Source organism: Nerophis ophidion, linkage group LG09 (assembly GCF_033978795.1).
Source record: "Nerophis ophidion isolate RoL-2023_Sa linkage group LG09, RoL_Noph_v1.0, whole genome shotgun sequence".
In the NCBI taxonomy this organism is placed as follows: Eukaryota; Metazoa; Chordata; class Actinopteri; order Syngnathiformes; family Syngnathidae; genus Nerophis; species Nerophis ophidion.
In genome coordinates this window covers 24,617,202-24,634,304 of record NC_084619.1, presented here as the reverse complement: position 1 = coordinate 24,634,304, position 17,103 = coordinate 24,617,202, and the positions used below count along the sequence as shown (strand labels likewise).

At 39.1% G+C, this 17,103-nt stretch overlaps 1 protein-coding gene across 9 annotated transcripts in view; it reads left to right on the top strand.

Moving 5' to 3' along the window:
• The window catches only part of lyst (lysosomal trafficking regulator), a 110,528-nt gene that overhangs the window by 68,127 nt on the left and 25,298 nt on the right, over positions 1–17,103 (top strand). For 7 of the 9 annotated variants that reach the window (XM_061910640.1, XM_061910638.1, XM_061910639.1 and 4 more), the window contains 10 exons: positions 2,618–3,248; positions 6,785–6,965; positions 7,076–7,245; positions 7,326–7,556; positions 7,648–7,814; positions 9,934–10,086; positions 10,205–10,366; positions 10,721–10,912; positions 14,146–14,357; positions 15,204–15,413. In XM_061910640.1, coding sequence (XP_061766624.1) covers positions 2,618–3,248; positions 6,785–6,965; positions 7,076–7,245; positions 7,326–7,556; positions 7,648–7,814; positions 9,934–10,086; positions 10,205–10,366; positions 10,721–10,912; positions 14,146–14,357; positions 15,204–15,413 — 2,309 coding nt within the window. The remainder of the gene's footprint in view (positions 1–2,617; positions 3,249–6,784; positions 6,966–7,075; positions 7,246–7,325; positions 7,557–7,647; positions 7,815–9,933; positions 10,087–10,204; positions 10,367–10,720; positions 10,913–14,145; positions 14,358–15,203; positions 15,414–17,103) is intronic. The other 2 variants (XM_061910644.1, XM_061910641.1) reach the window with 1 other exon arrangement.

Sequence of the window (17,103 nt, the reverse complement as noted above, 5' to 3'; positions counted from 1 at the left end):
CGCGGTATTTTTAGTCTGAATGCTTAAAAAATCTTAAATCTTAAAAAAACGTGCTAAATGATTAAGGTTGCCCTGGTTTTTTATGGAAGATAACCAGTGTTGAGCGTACTGAGATTATTTTTGTTGTTAATAGTAACGTAACATGTTGTTTATTCTTATAAAGTAAATAGTTAGCCGTTAGTATGTCTTGGCAATTTTCGTTGATTGTGTTCATTTATGTTAGGTTTATGGCTTCACGCTTCTGCGAGGGATAGATGGAGCTTCGACTCGCTCACTGCGGTGAAAGCCACTGGCTGTTGGGTTTTAAACTATTTTTCAGCCATTTAGCCGCTGGGCTACAGACGGACTATTGGCAAAGGCTTTTTTAAACCGAGTTGTAGCGAAACATTTGACAAACCGAGTGAGCAGCAAAGAGGAGCTATCGTTAGATTCTGTGGTAAGTCGGTAACAGAAGGTAACAACATAAACAGATGAGATTGGTGGTAAAGTTGCTACAAGGAGAAGTGTAGGTTATCAAGCAAATTGGTGTATGTGTAAATAAAGCTGTAGTCACTCACCAAATTCAGTTGCATTCCAAAGCATTGCATCACTTGAGAGTTGAGAAGTCTGCACCGCACCGCCATATTTGAAAAATGTAACAAAAAGAAAAAGTTTTTGCCCGTTATAGTGCGTCATTAGATAAGCTTCCGTAAACCCGCAAGGGATGCCCTGTGCTTCGCCTGTCAGGCGCAAAGAAGAGCAAAGGTCCGTAACAAGGGCACATCAAAAATACCGGTATGGCGGTATTGTTTCAAATATATACCACTTTCTTAAATATACCGGTGTTAACTATAATACTGATATTCCGCCCAGTTCTTTTTGTAGTATAAATAGTTGGGGTTTTGTCACCAGCTGCTGGTCCAGATCTGACCAATTTAAGTCTAAGGCCATGTCCACACGAACACGGAAAGTTTCTAAAACACATGTTTGGGGTTGAAACGATCTCCATCCATACAGGTGTAGTTTCAAAACTGTCTATGTCTTCACACAAACGCATACACCTGCTGCATGCACATTTTGTCCATTTAGAAGCCTGGAAAAAGCAGCAGTAGCAAACTTGATGGCATTACACCTTCTATTATGTTTATTTGATGTACTTTAAATGTACAATGGCATATCTTTAAAACCTGCCTGCATGTCCACAGAGCCTCAAGAACATTATTAAAGAGTGAAAGCACACCTGTGCTGCTGAAACCCAAAACTCATAGAATTATAACATGTTCAGCAACATGGTGATATATTACATGTGCAGTGAAGTGTACATTATCTCTAAAATCAGTAAGCACTAACGAGCCAAGGAAACCATTTTGCATGTTTAAGTGCCTATATGAAGCACACGGACATGCTTTTTGGCTGCAAATCTCTCGTAGATATGTAAAGCATTTAATCATCGATATAGTACATGCGCAATGAAGTGTATATTGTCTTTAACATCAGTACACATTAAAAGGAGGATGCAACATGATGTTTTTTTTTAGTTGCCTAGTCGCTTTTTACGTGCATTTTTGTCCATCTATAAAAACTGAAGCAAGACACATAAGTTAACTTTATGATCTGTCGTTAAACAAGGACTAAAACCAGATGATAATGTTGGACCTTTCTTATGACACAGAGCAAAAAGTCTTGCTTGACAAAGTTGTCCCATCAGGTGGAGGTTTCACAGTGATCATATCCAAAACAGCTGACTGTCATTAGTGCCGTCAGGAGTGTCACAAAGCCCATTTTGATGTTTTTTTTATTAATGTTCAGTGAAAATAGCAGCATCTTTACGTTCAAACATACAGTAATTCCTCTTATAGTATGTTTAAAGCCAGCAAGGCAGTGTTGTTGAGCTTTGGATATGACAGCGCACAACCGTGACCTCATTACGGGTCTAAGTTTTGTGTCGTGTGGAGGTTTTGGAACTCTACACTTGGCCAGCGTTTGCAAAAGTCTGTATTTTTAAAGACAAATGTATGCGTCTGCGTGTGGGCAAGAGGCTTAAACGCAGAGATAAGTATGCCTTTATTAAGTATCCGTGTTTGTGTGGACATGGCCTAAGACTAGATCTGACCAAGCTAATGTGTAATACGTTGAGGATAAACACACTAACTGTAAGTAAATACATAATCATAATAAGTAATAATAAGCAATCATATTTATTACTACCAAGACGTCTTTTAAAATGCAAAGAACAGTCAAGTAACAGTGTTTCAAGTCACAAGCAAGCATAAACAATTTTCAGTTTTGTTTTTTTTAAAGTGACATTGTAAACATGCTGTCATGACGAAAACTTAATAGAAATGCCTCACAAATTGATTTTTGGCCTGGCTCACATCTCGATTTTGCATAAAAAATCGTTTTTCGGGTGTTTATTAATCAAGTGACATGTTGCTTGTATTTCCGGACTTGCAGACAATCGCGGTCTGGTAATTTCTGCAAACTGTATTTTGCGTGTCCGTCACATTTTCACCTCTTTATTTTCTTTGACTGCGAAGCCAAAATGTATCCAAACATCCAACTTTAACTTTATGGAAGGATCCACTAGCTGGAGAACAGCAGAATGACAAGTTTTAATCATTGACCATTTCCCCTCCAGGCTCCCTCCCTGTTCCATCCCCTGAGCACGGAGGTGATGATCAGTCTTTATGCCCACCCAGTCTGGCTCCATCTCCATATACTTCCCCTTTGCTGACACCACGCCTTGCGCACAGTGGCTCAAATGAGGCAGGTGACGTTGAGCGGTTGTCGCTGGCCGCCCAGCAGGCTCTGGGCAGTACAGAAACGCTCAAGAAAGGAGAAGGAGGCGGCGACGAGCAGCTCCTAAGCAGTTGTGAATCCGCAAAGACTATCTGTGAATCGAAAGAATTAAGCAAAGATGGAGCTCCGCGCACTCCGTCCATTAGCATTGAGGAGGAGCGGGACGAGGCAGCTGAAGTGGACAGCTTGGCAGAAGGGAGTGTGGGTGTTGCGGAGTCCGAGGACAGGTTTGATTGGGCTAGTGACGAGGCGCCTCGACGTCCTGACAGCCTCAAAGGTATCCAGTCCTTCCAGAGGAGCCACAGCAACCTGGCCAGTCTGGGATTGGCTTTCCCAGCTCCAAATGGCTCCTTGGCAATCAGTCGCTGGCCCAGTGCAGCTGACCGAAGCTCTGTACCAGAAGACTGGGAAAGTTACACCTACTCTCCTGGCTATCAGAGGACACACAGCAAAACTGACTCCAACGACCGGTATGTAGAAACTCAGTTCTATAGAGGTTAATTAGTGTCTTTATTACGAAAGGGTTTTTTTAGACCGAATTTATGTCACTGAATTTTTTGCGTTTTAATTTTGTGAACTGAATTTTTTGCATCAAATTATGCTAATGATTTCATTTAAAAGTCAGTGTTTTAAAAATTTGTGTATTTATTCAGTGTAAAAAAGTTCAGTGCTGAAAATTTCGTTGTCGAAAAGATTGGTTGCTTCAAAGAGCAAGACTCACTTCTGAACTAAACAGACCATCTCAAAAACGGGAAAACATTTAGTTTTTTTCACCAAATTGTATGAAAGTAAGAATGTATATAAAAATATAGCATGTTGGATTTACAATATTTACAATATTTACTTGCAATACAACAATAAAGCACTGAATATGTGAAAAATATCAACGTTGCTCCTAGATGTGCTGTTTTTGCACAATGTTCCTGATAAACTCGACAGTGTCAAGTTGAAACAGACAGACAAACTCTGTTCAACAGGAAGTGAACCAATGTGACATGAAACCATGATCACCCTTTACAATTTACAATAGAAGATAAACATATTTAAATACACAAATAAAAATAATATTACTCTCATTAAGTCGGAACAATTTTTAATATTTCCTCTGCCAAGAAAGTATATTCTTGGAAGAGCCCACATAAGGGCAAGGAAAAACTCACCTCAGTGGGACGTCGACAATGGTGACTATGAGAAACCTTGGATAGGACTGCATATGTGGGCATTTTTGCGAGGGCTGTCTCCGTAGAGTGATTTGCCCTGAAACCGGATTGAAAGGTTTCACATAGATTGTTAGACGCCAAGTGTTCATTTAGCTGCTCTGCAACAATTTTTTTGAGGATTTTCTAAATAAAGGGAAGGTGGGACATGGGTCGGTAGTTTACCTTGAGGTCAGGATCGAGGTTAGGTCTTTTAAGGAGAGGATGAATAACCGCTTTTTTGAATGCTAGGGGAACAGTGCCAGAGGAAAGTGATAAGTTTATAATATTTAGCACTGATGGGCCTAATAATACAAAGAGCTCCTTGATAAGTTTCCCAGGAAGTGGGTCAAGTAAGCAGGTTGTTTGTTTTATTCCATTTACACGTTGTAACAAGTCTTCTAATGTTATTTCATCAAAACAAGAGAAACTATTTTGGAGGGCAGTATCCGCCGTATATACATTCATATCTGTGGGGTTCAAATCCAGGCTCGGGATCTTTCTGTGTGGAGTTTGCATGTTCTCCCCGTGAATGCGTGGGTTCCCTCCGGGTACTCCGGCTTCCTCCCACTTCCAAAGACATGCACCTGGGGATAGGTTGATTGGCAACACTAAATTGGCCCTAGTGTGTGAGTGTGAATGTTGTTTGTCTATCTGTGTTGGCCCTGCGATGAGGTGGCGACTTGTCCAGGGTGTACCCCGCCTTCCGCCCGCCGCCCGTTGTAGCTGAGATAGGTGCCAGCGCCCCCCGCGACCCCGAAAGGGAATAAGCGGTAGAAAATGGATGGATGGATAGAACCCAGTTGTAGCTGGGACGCATTGTCTTTAATCTCCTTTCTAATGAGTTCAATTTTCTTACTAAAGAAATTCATGAAGTCATCTGCCGAGTGGGTGGAGCTACTGGAAGGAGTCCCTTGTCGGGTTACCAATGCTACTGTACTAAACAAAAATTTAGGATTGTTTTTATTAAGGCGGATGAGATTTGAGTAATATTTAGGTTTAGCTAAGGTAAGCATGCGTTTATAAGTTATTAAACTATCACTCCATGATTGATGGTAAACCTCAAGTTTAGTCGTGCTCCATTTGCGTTCCAGCTTTCTACATGATAATTTATGAGCTCTAATTTCTTCTGTAAACCATGGGGTACGCCTTTTTGGAGCCTTTTTTAACTGCAGTGGTGCTATACTATCAATGGTTTCGCGCAGGACGTAGTTAAAATTGTTAGTGAGGTTATCAATAGAGTCCACATACTTTGGGAATGGTGCCATTACCGAGGGCAGTAGGCCAGCAAGAGTCGTCGTTGTGGCAGCATTAATGTTGCGGCTGCTATAGCAGTTATTATTATTATTAGCTTGCCGAACATGGGTCTGAACTTCGAATTTTATAAGGTAATGATCGGACATTACTTTAGTATACGGGAGTATCATAACTTTGGAAACGGTGATACCCCTGACAAGCACTAGGTCTATTGTGTTACTGTTGCGATACGTGGGTTCATTTATTATTTGTGTAAGACCGCAGCTATCAATTATAGTCTGGAGCGCCACACACGGTGGGTCCGATGGGGTATTCATATGGATTTTAAAGTCCCCCATTATAATTATATTATCGGCGTGTGTCACTAGATCAGCAACAAACTGAGAATTCACTGATAACGTCCGAATAGGGCCCTGGGGGGCGGTAGATAACAGCCAGGTATAGAGGCAGCGGTGTGACAGACCTCATAGTGAGCACCTCAAACAATTTATATTTATTATTTAGGGTAGGACTAAGGTTAGAGTTTTCGTTGTATATTAGTGCGACCCCTCCACTCCTTTTAAGGGAACGGGCAATCTTGTCTCTAATGACTTCAATAACTAATCGTTATTAGTTAATCAAGTGTGGGGGGGTCGCACTTATATACAACGAAAACTTTAACCTTAGTCCTAACCTAAATAAATAAATAAATAATCCTAAATAACCTTAGTCCTAACCTAAATAATAAATATACATCGTTTGAGGTGTTCACTTGGGAGACAATGATCTTATGTTTAAAAAGCCCATATTATAGGTAGTGGGCTGTTTTAAGGAGTTTTCGATCAAATTATCCATAGTATCAATATTAATAATGTTGCGTTTATTATGCGTAGTGCACTTAAAATAATTACGACCATAGCTAGGAATTGATGTGACGAGTATTTTCAGATTGTTTGCTTGGTGCTGTGTTTAACTGAACGCATCATAATTTGCCGCCTCAGTAGAACGCATGTCCAACTCTGACACAGTCATAGCAGAAAAAATAATATGTGAGTTGTGTATTATTCTAAGGAAATTGCTATGTGTGCAGGGATTATCCAGCCTGGCGTTGGCTAGTTCTAACTTAACTGACTCTTCACCCAGACTAGCAGGCTCTGTAATTGCCTGTGACCAGGCTTGCTCTAGTGCAGTTGGTCAAATGAATGTATACATTTGTGGGAGCTCTGACGTGGGAAAGGGGTAGGATTAAATAAGCTTTGCTTCTTCCTACTCCTTTTCGGACATGATGTGATGTGAGGTGATATTAAATTGTCTGTATTGTATTGTAAATGTGTTCATGTTCAAAATAAATTAATAAAGAAAGAAAGAAAAATAAATACAACAGCTGCCTTCTTCTTAATGAATATTTAAGCCTACTACGCTACTGTATTTTAATGTGAGCCATTATAGTGGTACTTGGGGAGCCAAGTTCTTTCTGAGGTGGTACTTTGTAAAAAAAAAAAAAAAAAAAAAGTTTGAGAACCACTGACCAAGTAGGATGTCATGAACATAACTTGAGTGGTACTTTGTCACAGGTCCAGTACGGAGGACTGCCTGGTGCTCATCTGCTGTGGCCTCTATGACCTTCTGAAGGGTGTTCTGCTGCTGCTGCCAGACCTCATGCTGGAAGAGGTCATGGACAAACTCATCCAGCCTGAAGCGCTAATTGTCCTCGTCAACCACTCGTCACCACTCATCCAGCAAGGCGTCATGAAGGTCAGCCCTTCTATTTCCACATAAGGGGAGAAAAATTAACATTTGCCAAAACTTTTGATGGTGTTATTGGAAGGTAAACTCTCCTCAAGGTATTCTCCCTTTTTTCCTAGCTGCTGGATGCATACTTTAGCAGAGCCAACAAGGAGCAGAAGGAGAAATTCCTGAAAAATCATGGTTTCTCCCTCCTAGCCAACCAGCTGTACATCCACCAAGGCAGCCAGGGGCTAATCGAGTGCTTCCTTGAAATGCTGTTTGGTCGCCCAGTGGGCATGGAAGAAGAGTATGTTTATCTGCATCTTTTAAATGTTCTTCATGTGTAGATTATTTGATGTAGTACATTTTTACCCTGTGATTCTATAGTCTAGATTTGGACGAAATGGAAACCATCTCGCCTTTCACAAAGCGCTGTATCATCCCAGTTTTGGGTCTTATTGAGAACTCCCTTTGTGAGAACTCGTTGGTGCACAACATCCTTTGCATGTTGCTGCAGCTTCTCAACGCCTGTCCCAAACTGGCAGATATCCTGCTAGATCACGGACTGCTTTATGTGCTGTTCAACACCCTCTCCACTCTCAATGGACTGGAGACCGGGTACGGCGGTTCAAACCATTTTTTACCCCTGAAACACCCTGCAGACTGCCTAAGTTTGAATCCTATCATGTGTTTCTTATTTATCTTGCAGAATTCCCCCGAATGATTACAAGCTCCTGGTGTGTGACATCCAGCAGCTGTTGGTAGCTGTCACTATCCACTCCTGCAGCTCTTCAGGGTCGCAGTACTTTCGCATCATTGAGGATCTCATTACCTTGCTTGGTTTCATGCAAACCAGCAAGATGCGGCGTACGCAGGGTAAGGACTGGGCTCCTGAAAGTCATTCATCAATGTTCAGTGTGTGTTCAATACTCTGAAGACATTGAGCTGTCAAGTTATGTTGCAGAACAAAACAGGGCTCATTATCTACATTTGGAGTAGTGCATGTAGTACATTAAATGTGACAAACTTCAGGCTCGGGGGTCAGATATAGTTTAGTCTTTATTTGAAGGGACAATGCACAGAGATATTAAGATCAAAGACATACATGTTCTGCACCAGATTATAGATAAACAGCTAATTTCCAGCTAAGATTATACAATAAAATTATACTACAGCATGCAATCAAATAGTCATAAAATGCCCTTTCATTGAACATACTTAAACATTACAACCACACCTCATTTAAATCATCACGCACAGACAATACATGCTCTTGTTCACATCTGTCATCATTTGTAAAAAGCAACCATGATTTTAACAGACATACCTCACAGCTTACAACGACTTTTTATCATGCATAAATATTATGCACATTAAGTTGACATGTCAAACGTAGTGCCCACCTCAATGACCGTGTGAGACATTTTGATTGCTCCAAAGCCACTTTTTAACTTCAACTGTGAATTAAGAATAATCTGTTAAGACTTTTGAAGTTTGTTGTGAGATCTGGCAACTCACATTATTTTATCCATCCATCCATTTCTACCGCTTGTCCCTTTCGGAGTGATGTGGCCCATAAAAGCCTTGAAATAATGTGCAATAAAGCACTTACTTTTTCTTACTAAATGTAGTTGATCAGGATCAAAGTGGATTTCAGAAAGTTTATAAAAATAATTGTAATGATGTTAAAAAAAAGGTTGCACTAATAACACTTTCTTTCCCTTTAATTTGTTTTAGTCCAAAACATGTATCAAATTAAATCCGGTTTGATTGAAAAAGTCAAAAAATTATTTTCACATACAAAAATAGTGTGGAAAAAATGGGGAGGAGGTGGGGTGAGTGCATTCCAAATAAAATCCTGCTTTGGGCCCCAATTCAATTGTGACAGAAAATGTGCATGTACTGCATGCGATTGTACACTTTAATGTTATCTGATTATCCAACAAATAATATCAGAATGTCATATTTTCCTTTTTACAATAAAATCTGCTGGTCACCGGCATTATACGTTAAAGCAAGTTATCCATCAATTTAAAAATAAAAAATACAAAGATTAAATCCTTATGGAACTGTCTAATAATACCATGAGGCAATTATGCATTAATAATTTTAGGGTAGGATAGTATAGACTTTATTTTTATTCAAACAATGGGGAAATTTCGTTGTTGCAGTGCAGATTTTTACATAGAGTAATAGAAGTAAAATGTAAGGAAAAACTAAAAATGTTAATAAATACTACATATTGTGCACTAATATGTTTAGATAAAAGATAAAATAAAAACAAAAAACACTAACATCCGTATTGCACACAAAGAGAAAAGATCACAGTAATCACATATATACACTAGGGGTGCTGTAAAAAATTGATTCACATCTGAATCGCAATTGTCGTTTATTCCCTTTCAAAATTAATTCATTCATCCATCCATTTCCTACCGCTTGTCCAGATTGTTCAAAAATATTTGTTTTCAAATTTTGTACTTTTTAGGAATCAATTTTTAAAAATATGTTTTTTGAGCAATCTTTGCGCGTATTCGCTGCACATATACAACATTAGTCCGCAGCCAAGAAGAGTTTTTGTAACCTGTAATCTGTTTTGAAATAGTGTCATTCTTTTAATACTAAATAATATATTGCAAGAATAATTTTTAATCAAAAATTCATTGTGAATCGAATCCTCACTCCAAAAATCGGAATCGAATTGTGAGTTGTTAAAAGATTTACTTCCCTGCTACAAGCGGCTCTTTAAGGGCAGCCATAATTACGCTGTGGCGCTCTATAAAAACGAGTTTGACACCCCTGATTTTCAGAATAGAACACCATTCTTTCTCTCATTTTTTGCTTTAATATTACCAATATATTTACCAATATATCTAAAACTAATTTGTGGATACTAAGGGAATTTTGAAAGCACCAAAATGTTTATATTGAGTTATTATTTTTGTATTGTATGAGTGTTGCCTCACTTTCTCTACCCCACTCTCTTTGTTACTAGAGATGGCAGTTGCTTTGCAGTTCCGCGTCCTTCAGTCGGCTATTGAGTTCATAAAGACAACCGCCAATCAGGAGCCTCAAAAGCTGAGCAGCTCCCATAATGCACCAAGCTCTCCGCATCACGCCATTTATCAAAAACGAAAGAGCATCGCAGGTCAGTGTCTGACTGGAGAGTGTCCCCTTATTATCTTTGTTGTCAATGTCCAGGTAAAAACCCACCACCATTTTCACTCTCGTACGTTCACTGATCATTTCCTCGTCCCGAATTAAAGGTTCCATTGCCTTGAAAGACTCCATTATCCCCCGCATTCCCAGGCAGCACTACTGCTCCTACGGCCAGATTCCCTTGCCCTCTCACTTCAACTTCCTGCCCCAGGACTCCCCCATTCCCTCCCCTACTGGAACGCCATCCTACATGCTCCACTGTGATGCAGGTAGCTGGGACTAGTCTGGTTCGCAGCAGAGAACATTCCCCCGCACATGGGACATGTTTTCAAATGTTGCAGTGAACTCACCCACCTTTCACTTTAACTTATGTGGCAATTCAATTAAAACTACTGGTGCTTCTATGTTTTGAGTGTGCATGACTTTGACAAAAGAATGCTTCATTAAATCAATGTCAAGCATTCCTGCACAGGTGGTGTTTTAATTACTGGATCTTCACGTTCTTCTTTTTGACTTTTTCATATATTGTACATTTTCTCAGTGTTTACTGTCAGTAGGGCATGCATTCATTTTACGATCCTAAGCCTTATGTGCGCTCACATGCTCATTTTTCGTGCTTGCAGGCCGACGCCGCTTCTCTCTAGCCCAGACGGACTCTCTTCTAGTGCGCATGCGCTCGGTTGCAAGCGACGAACTCAACCAGATGATGCAGAGGAGGATGAGCCAGGAGAACCCTATCCGTGCAAGTGAGACAGAGTTTGTGCAGAGGCTGCAGAGGCTTGTGGTCCTTGCTGTCAACAGACTCATTTATCATGGTAAACAAAAACTACTCTTTCTTCTCATGCAAATGTTTATTACATTGTTTGAAAGTACTTATTTTTAAAGAAAAGTGCTGGAAACTTGCTGTATGAAATTATATTTCCTTTGCCTCACCTCCTAGAAAGCTTTAAAAATAAACTCTACAAAAAGATTAAACTAGGTGAATTGATACAAGATTATTTTAGCACATTATACTGGAAAAAAGGCACTTCTTTTTGGAATTTTGCCTATCATTCACAATTATTATAAATGACATGACGACTGTAGAATTTTTTTTTAATGCATTCTTAATAAATAAACGTAAATAAAAGTTGGCTTACAGCGGAGCATTATTCCTATTTCTTAAACTATTCCGCCCATAAAATTTGATAAATAACCATTCAAAAAGCACCAACAATACTCAATTTGCATTTCTTGACTTGAATATTAAACAAGTATTAGTGATATTGTTATTGTAAGGGCTAAGGCAGACAAACTATTTATAGCGCTGATGTGATCACGACTGTGTCCCTATGTTTACATCATTGAGTGGTCTGCTGCTTCCTCACTTCCTTGCTCCCTGGAAGTTTATTGTAGATCTTAAATCATGCCTCTCACCTGGAAAGTAGATGACTTAGGATATATTCTGTCAAGTTGGGACACTTTGACAGCCATTTAGGACCTGGATCTGGTGAGAAAGACACGAAAAGAGCTTGGTCTCCCATCCCTCGCACCCCTCCCCTTTTCTTAGCTAGGATTATGAGACATTTTTCATCTAATTGGAAATATATGAACATTCCAGCAATAGGCATCCTAATGACAGCAGACATTACACATTAAGTGATGTTGTATTACGTTTGTTGGCTCTCATGAAGGTTGCAGTGCGCAGAAATCAGTGATAAAGAAAAAAAGATAATATTGTGATGCGTTTTTTTAAAATAAATGCCCCACGTATGCTTAAATGATCAAAATACGTAAATATTAAAAGTTGTTATAAATGTTCCCTTCATTACATTACATATATACCTTCATCATGTATATAAAACCCTAATGGAGGTGTTTGAATGTTTTTAGGAGCTTTATAAGCAGAATTGAACGGCTCCCATAATCTCCATTGTAAGCAGGCTTTTGATCGCATTTATTTAATATTTAGAATGCATTAAAAAAATAACATCCATAGTCATGTCTCTCATAATGATTGTGAACGGTAGTCGAAATTCCCCAAAAAGTGCAGAGCGAAAAAATTGACTAACGGTTATTTTTGCTCGTAATGAGCAAAAAAAATTCCAATTGGCACAAGTCGAAACTGTCTTAGTAAGATTTCTTGAAATGAGACATTATAAAAAACCCATTTCCATATGAGTTGTGAAATTGTGTTAGTTGTAAATATAAAGGGAATACAATTATTTGCAAATCATTTTCAACCCATATTCAGTTGGATATGCTACAAAGACAACATATTTGATGTTCAAACTGATAAACATTTTTTTTTTGCAAATAATCATTAACTTTAGAATTTGATGCCAGCCACACGTGACAAAGAAGTTGGGAAAGGTGGCAATAAATACTGATAAAGTTGAGGAATGCTCATCAAACACTTATTTAGAACATCCCACAGGTGTGCTGGCTAATTGGGAACAGGTGGGTGCCATGATTGGGTATAAAAACAGCTTCCCAAAATATGCTCAGTCTTTCACAAGAAAGTATGGGGCGAGGTACACCCCATTGTCCACAACTCCGTGAGCAAATAGTCAAACAGTTTAAGAACAACTTTTCTCAAAGTGCAATTGCAAGAAATTTAGGGATTTCAACATCTACGGTCCATAATATCATCAAAAGGTTCAGAGAATCTAAAGAAATCACTCCACGTAAGTGGCATGGCCGGAAACCAAGATTGAATGACCGTGACTTTCGATCCCTCAGACGGCAATGTATCAAACACCGACATCAATCTCTAAAGGATATCACCACATTGGCTCAGGAACACTTCAGAACACCACTGTCACTACACCTGTAAGTGCAAGTTAAAGCGCTACTATGCAAAGCCAAAGCCATTTATCAACAACATCCAGAAACGCCGCCGGCTTCTCTGGACCCGAGATCATGGACTGATGCAAAGTGGAAAAGTATTCTGTGGTCTGACGAGTCCACATTTCAAATTGTTTTTTGGAAATATTCGACATTGTGTCATTCGGACCAAAGGAGAAGCGAACCATCCAGACTGTTATCGACGCAAAGTTCAAAAGCCAGCATCTGTGATGGTATGGGGATGCATTAGTGCCCAAGGCATGGGTAATTTACACATCTGTGAAGGCACCAGTAATACTGAAAGGTACATACAGGTTTTGGAACAACATATGCTGCCATCTAAACGCCATATTTTTCATGGACGCCCCTGCTTATTACAGCAAGACAATGTCAAGCCACATTCAGCACGTGTTACAACAGTATGGCTTCGTAAAAAAAGAGTGCGGGTACTTTACTTGCCCGCCTGCAGTCCAGACCTGTCTCCCATCGAAAATGTGTGGCGCAATATGAAGCGTAAAATACGACTGAAGCTCTACATAAAACAAGAATGGGAAAGATTTCCACTTTCAAAGCTTCTACAATTAGTTTCCTCAGTTCCCAAACGTTTATTGAGTGTTGTTAAAAGAAAAAGTAATGTAACAAAGTGGTGAACATGCCCTTTCCCAACTACTTTGGCACGTGTTGCCTAAGTTAATTATTATTTGCAAAAAAAAATAAAGTTTATGAGTTTGAACATCAAATATTTTGTCTTTGTAGTGTGTGCATTCAATTGAATATGGGTTGAAAAAGATTTGCAAATCATTGTATTCCTTTTATATTTACATCTAACACAAGTTCCCAACTCGGGATTTGTACTTAAGCTGCAAAAACTTAAGCGATCTTGAAATTAGCTTAATTTACTATAATTGTGAAGTTTTGTATCTTTTAACAAACTTTTGATGCTCAAAAGTATTAATTTATTCTTTAGAAGACCTATTGCCTAAAAATAAGTTATGAATCACTGAAAAAATACTATTCAGGGGACTCTTACTTGTATTAAGTTTGTTTGGATCATTTTTACTAGAAATTAGAAATACTTAGTGAGATAGAGAGTTTTTACTGTGTACAATCCATTTTAATTTTAAATATGCACAGGTATGTCATTACTACAACTGGTGTGTACCTTTTGATTTACCCTTAAGTAAGCAAAATAAGACTCTCATCCTACCTTTTTTCATTTTAGATGTCAGTCAGGACTTATTTGACCTGTTGAACATCCCGGATTCTCCAGACCAACAGCTTTTCACACCAGAACCGGGAGACCAAACGCATGAGGAGAGTGACTCAGCCTCTGCTCCGCATTCGCCTATTCCCTTCACACTGCCACCCGCCAGCAAAAAGAGCTTACAGAAAGACATCCTCAAGCTCATGATGGACGGGATTAAAATCAGCTTGGTAAAACTGAATTATGTTTTTTTTTTTTTAAAGATGGTAATTGTTTTTTAGACTTAATGCATGGGTGTCAAAAGTGCGGCCCGCAACAAATCTTTAAACCGCCCGCCGCAAATTCGAAAAATATTATGACCAAAAAAACACATACATAGTGGAATTAAAGTACAAATAGGTGCAAAGAAAGAAAAATAAATATGTTTAAATGTTGGCACTATAAACTTGTGATGCTCTGTGTATTTTTTTGTAGTTTGTGCACAACTTCCTTTGCGGCTGGCTTTGGGGCAGCTACTTAAACAGCAGGCGCCTTTTAAAACACTGTCGTAGCAATAATGGAATTTGAGGTGGCTGATAAGATTCGATCTGTTGAAGAGCGACCTTTTTTTTCCTCTTTGCGGAATGTTAGCTTAACATTTGGTGTAAATAGCATGCAAAATGTCTTCCTCCAAAATGGTGAAGATGTCCCAAAGGAGAGATGCCAGGTTTGTTTACAGTGAGCTCAGGGGAAGTTTACAAGACAAGTTGAATAAAAGGAGCTCCTAATCAGCTCACCTTATCCCACCGAAAGCGCTTTATGGGTAATCTAGCTTCATTTCAGCTATTTTTTCAATCAGTTATCAGAGCTATTTTTAATGTTATTGGATTTATCAATGTGATGTTATAATTCATAATATTACCATGATAATTATCCGTCCAATATTTATTATGCAAACTCAACTAAACTCAAAGCTGACATACAGGGATTTTTTTTCTTTTAAAACAATCCATATACTGTATTTGCTTTAAAAATGAAAAATATCAAATTCATTGTGCAGAATTTATATTGCTGTGTGTGTATTTTTTTTCCCCCAGGGTAGTACGGGTCGTGGTGGAGCCCCACGTCAGCAGTGGCAAAGGATCTTGTGGTCATGTCGAGACACGTTTCGGGTGCAAATCGGTCGGTTATTGGTGCACACGCTGAGCCCTACTCGTCCCTTGTGCGATAGGAAGGAGGCACTGGAATTTGTTTTTGATCGAAGACATTTGGATATCCTTAAGGAGAGCCTCAGCCCAGGACTAGAGGTGAGGAGGATGTATTTTTGTGCAACAATACACACCCACCCGCCAATAACGAGACACCGCCAACAATGGACACATGCCTAAATAGCCCTAAAATTGCCGGGTTTTGATACTTTGAACCACAGGTGTCAAACTTAAAGGCTCAGAGCCACATCTGGGCCGCCGCATGATTATACGTGGCCCGCAAAAACCTGGAAATGTGTGTCAAACGGGTATTTTGTCATTTTGCAAAATGTGTTCCTATTGTTACAGAAAAAAATGGTTGTACATGGAACTGCGGTTCTTTTTAACTCAGTATTATTTATGGAAAAATATATTCCAAGCAGAATGCAGCTGAAATAGGCTCCAGCACCCAGCGACCCCGAACGGGACAAGCGGTAGAAAATGGATGGATGGATGGATATATTCCAAGCATTTTTTTTGTCCCAAAAAACCTTTATGAAATGAATTTTATAATAGCTGAGCTAATACTTGTTTGTCACCTTTAGTCTCGTCTCCCCCTTTGTCATTTCGGCCCAGAGCCAACCGTAAAAAATGGGGGCTTGTCCGGTAATTGAAACCGGGACCTCTCGCAGGGACGAGACTGAAGTAAAAGATTCACAAACAAATATTTAATCTGACAAAAGTGAGTTCAACGTTTAACAAAACAACAACACTAAGATAACATTGGAATGCAAGAGGATACACACATAGTATAGGAAAATGAAACATTAGATTACTTGTCTAGAAGGAAAACAGCCATTTGTGTGTCCAAAGTTAGTCCAAGACTGACCTGCAATGCCCTCCATCTTGAATATTTATTAGTTTCGGCTCTTCTTTGTTTTTTTTTAGACGTACACCGTCTTTCTTTTCTTCCTCTAATTTCCTCGTTTTTTTTTTGTTTTTTTTTAGCAGTATATGTTGTAACAGCAAGCGCAGGTATTGCGATCTTTCCAGGTGGCTGTTCAGCAGCCATGGTTTACTGCAAACAAGTTCGCACCGTGCACGAGCATCACTGTACATCGCGTTAGCCAATATGGAGGCTCCTTTGTGGGCTCTGCTCACCCCTTCTTTCTGTAAATCCTGTGATTTTATCTGGAGGTATTGACCGCCAGGAAGCCAAATGATTTTGTCTTCCGGGGCTTTATATACTAAAATATTTTAATTACAAGGCATAGATAGCACGCAGATGTAAAATTATTTTCAGAAATTAATACTGTTGTTAATATGATTTTTTTTTTTTAGTTAAGGGATGTAACTTGGGTACCCCAGCTTTAAGCATTTTGGAAAAAAAAAACTTACATGGAAGCTCCCTTAAAATGATGCAGTGCAATTGTACAGTCTTTGTCAAAAGTTTACATACACTTGTGAAGGACATAATGTCATGGTTGTCTTGGGTTTTGAAATATTTCTTCAACTCTTATTTTTTTGTGATAGAGTGATTGGAGCACATACTTGTTTGAAGTTTGGTTCTTATATGAATTTATTATGAGTCTACTAAAAACGTGACCAAATCTGCTGGGTAAAAGTATACATAAAGCAACATACATTATCAATGTTGGAGATATAGAAAAGTTACAATATAATCAAATTAGCTTAATGACATGGCCTCTTACCTTCACGTGACTAATTATGATTGACGACACCTGTTGACTTATCTGAGCCCATTTAGATAGGGCTCACGTGTTGCAGTCATTAGACTTGGTTACAAACG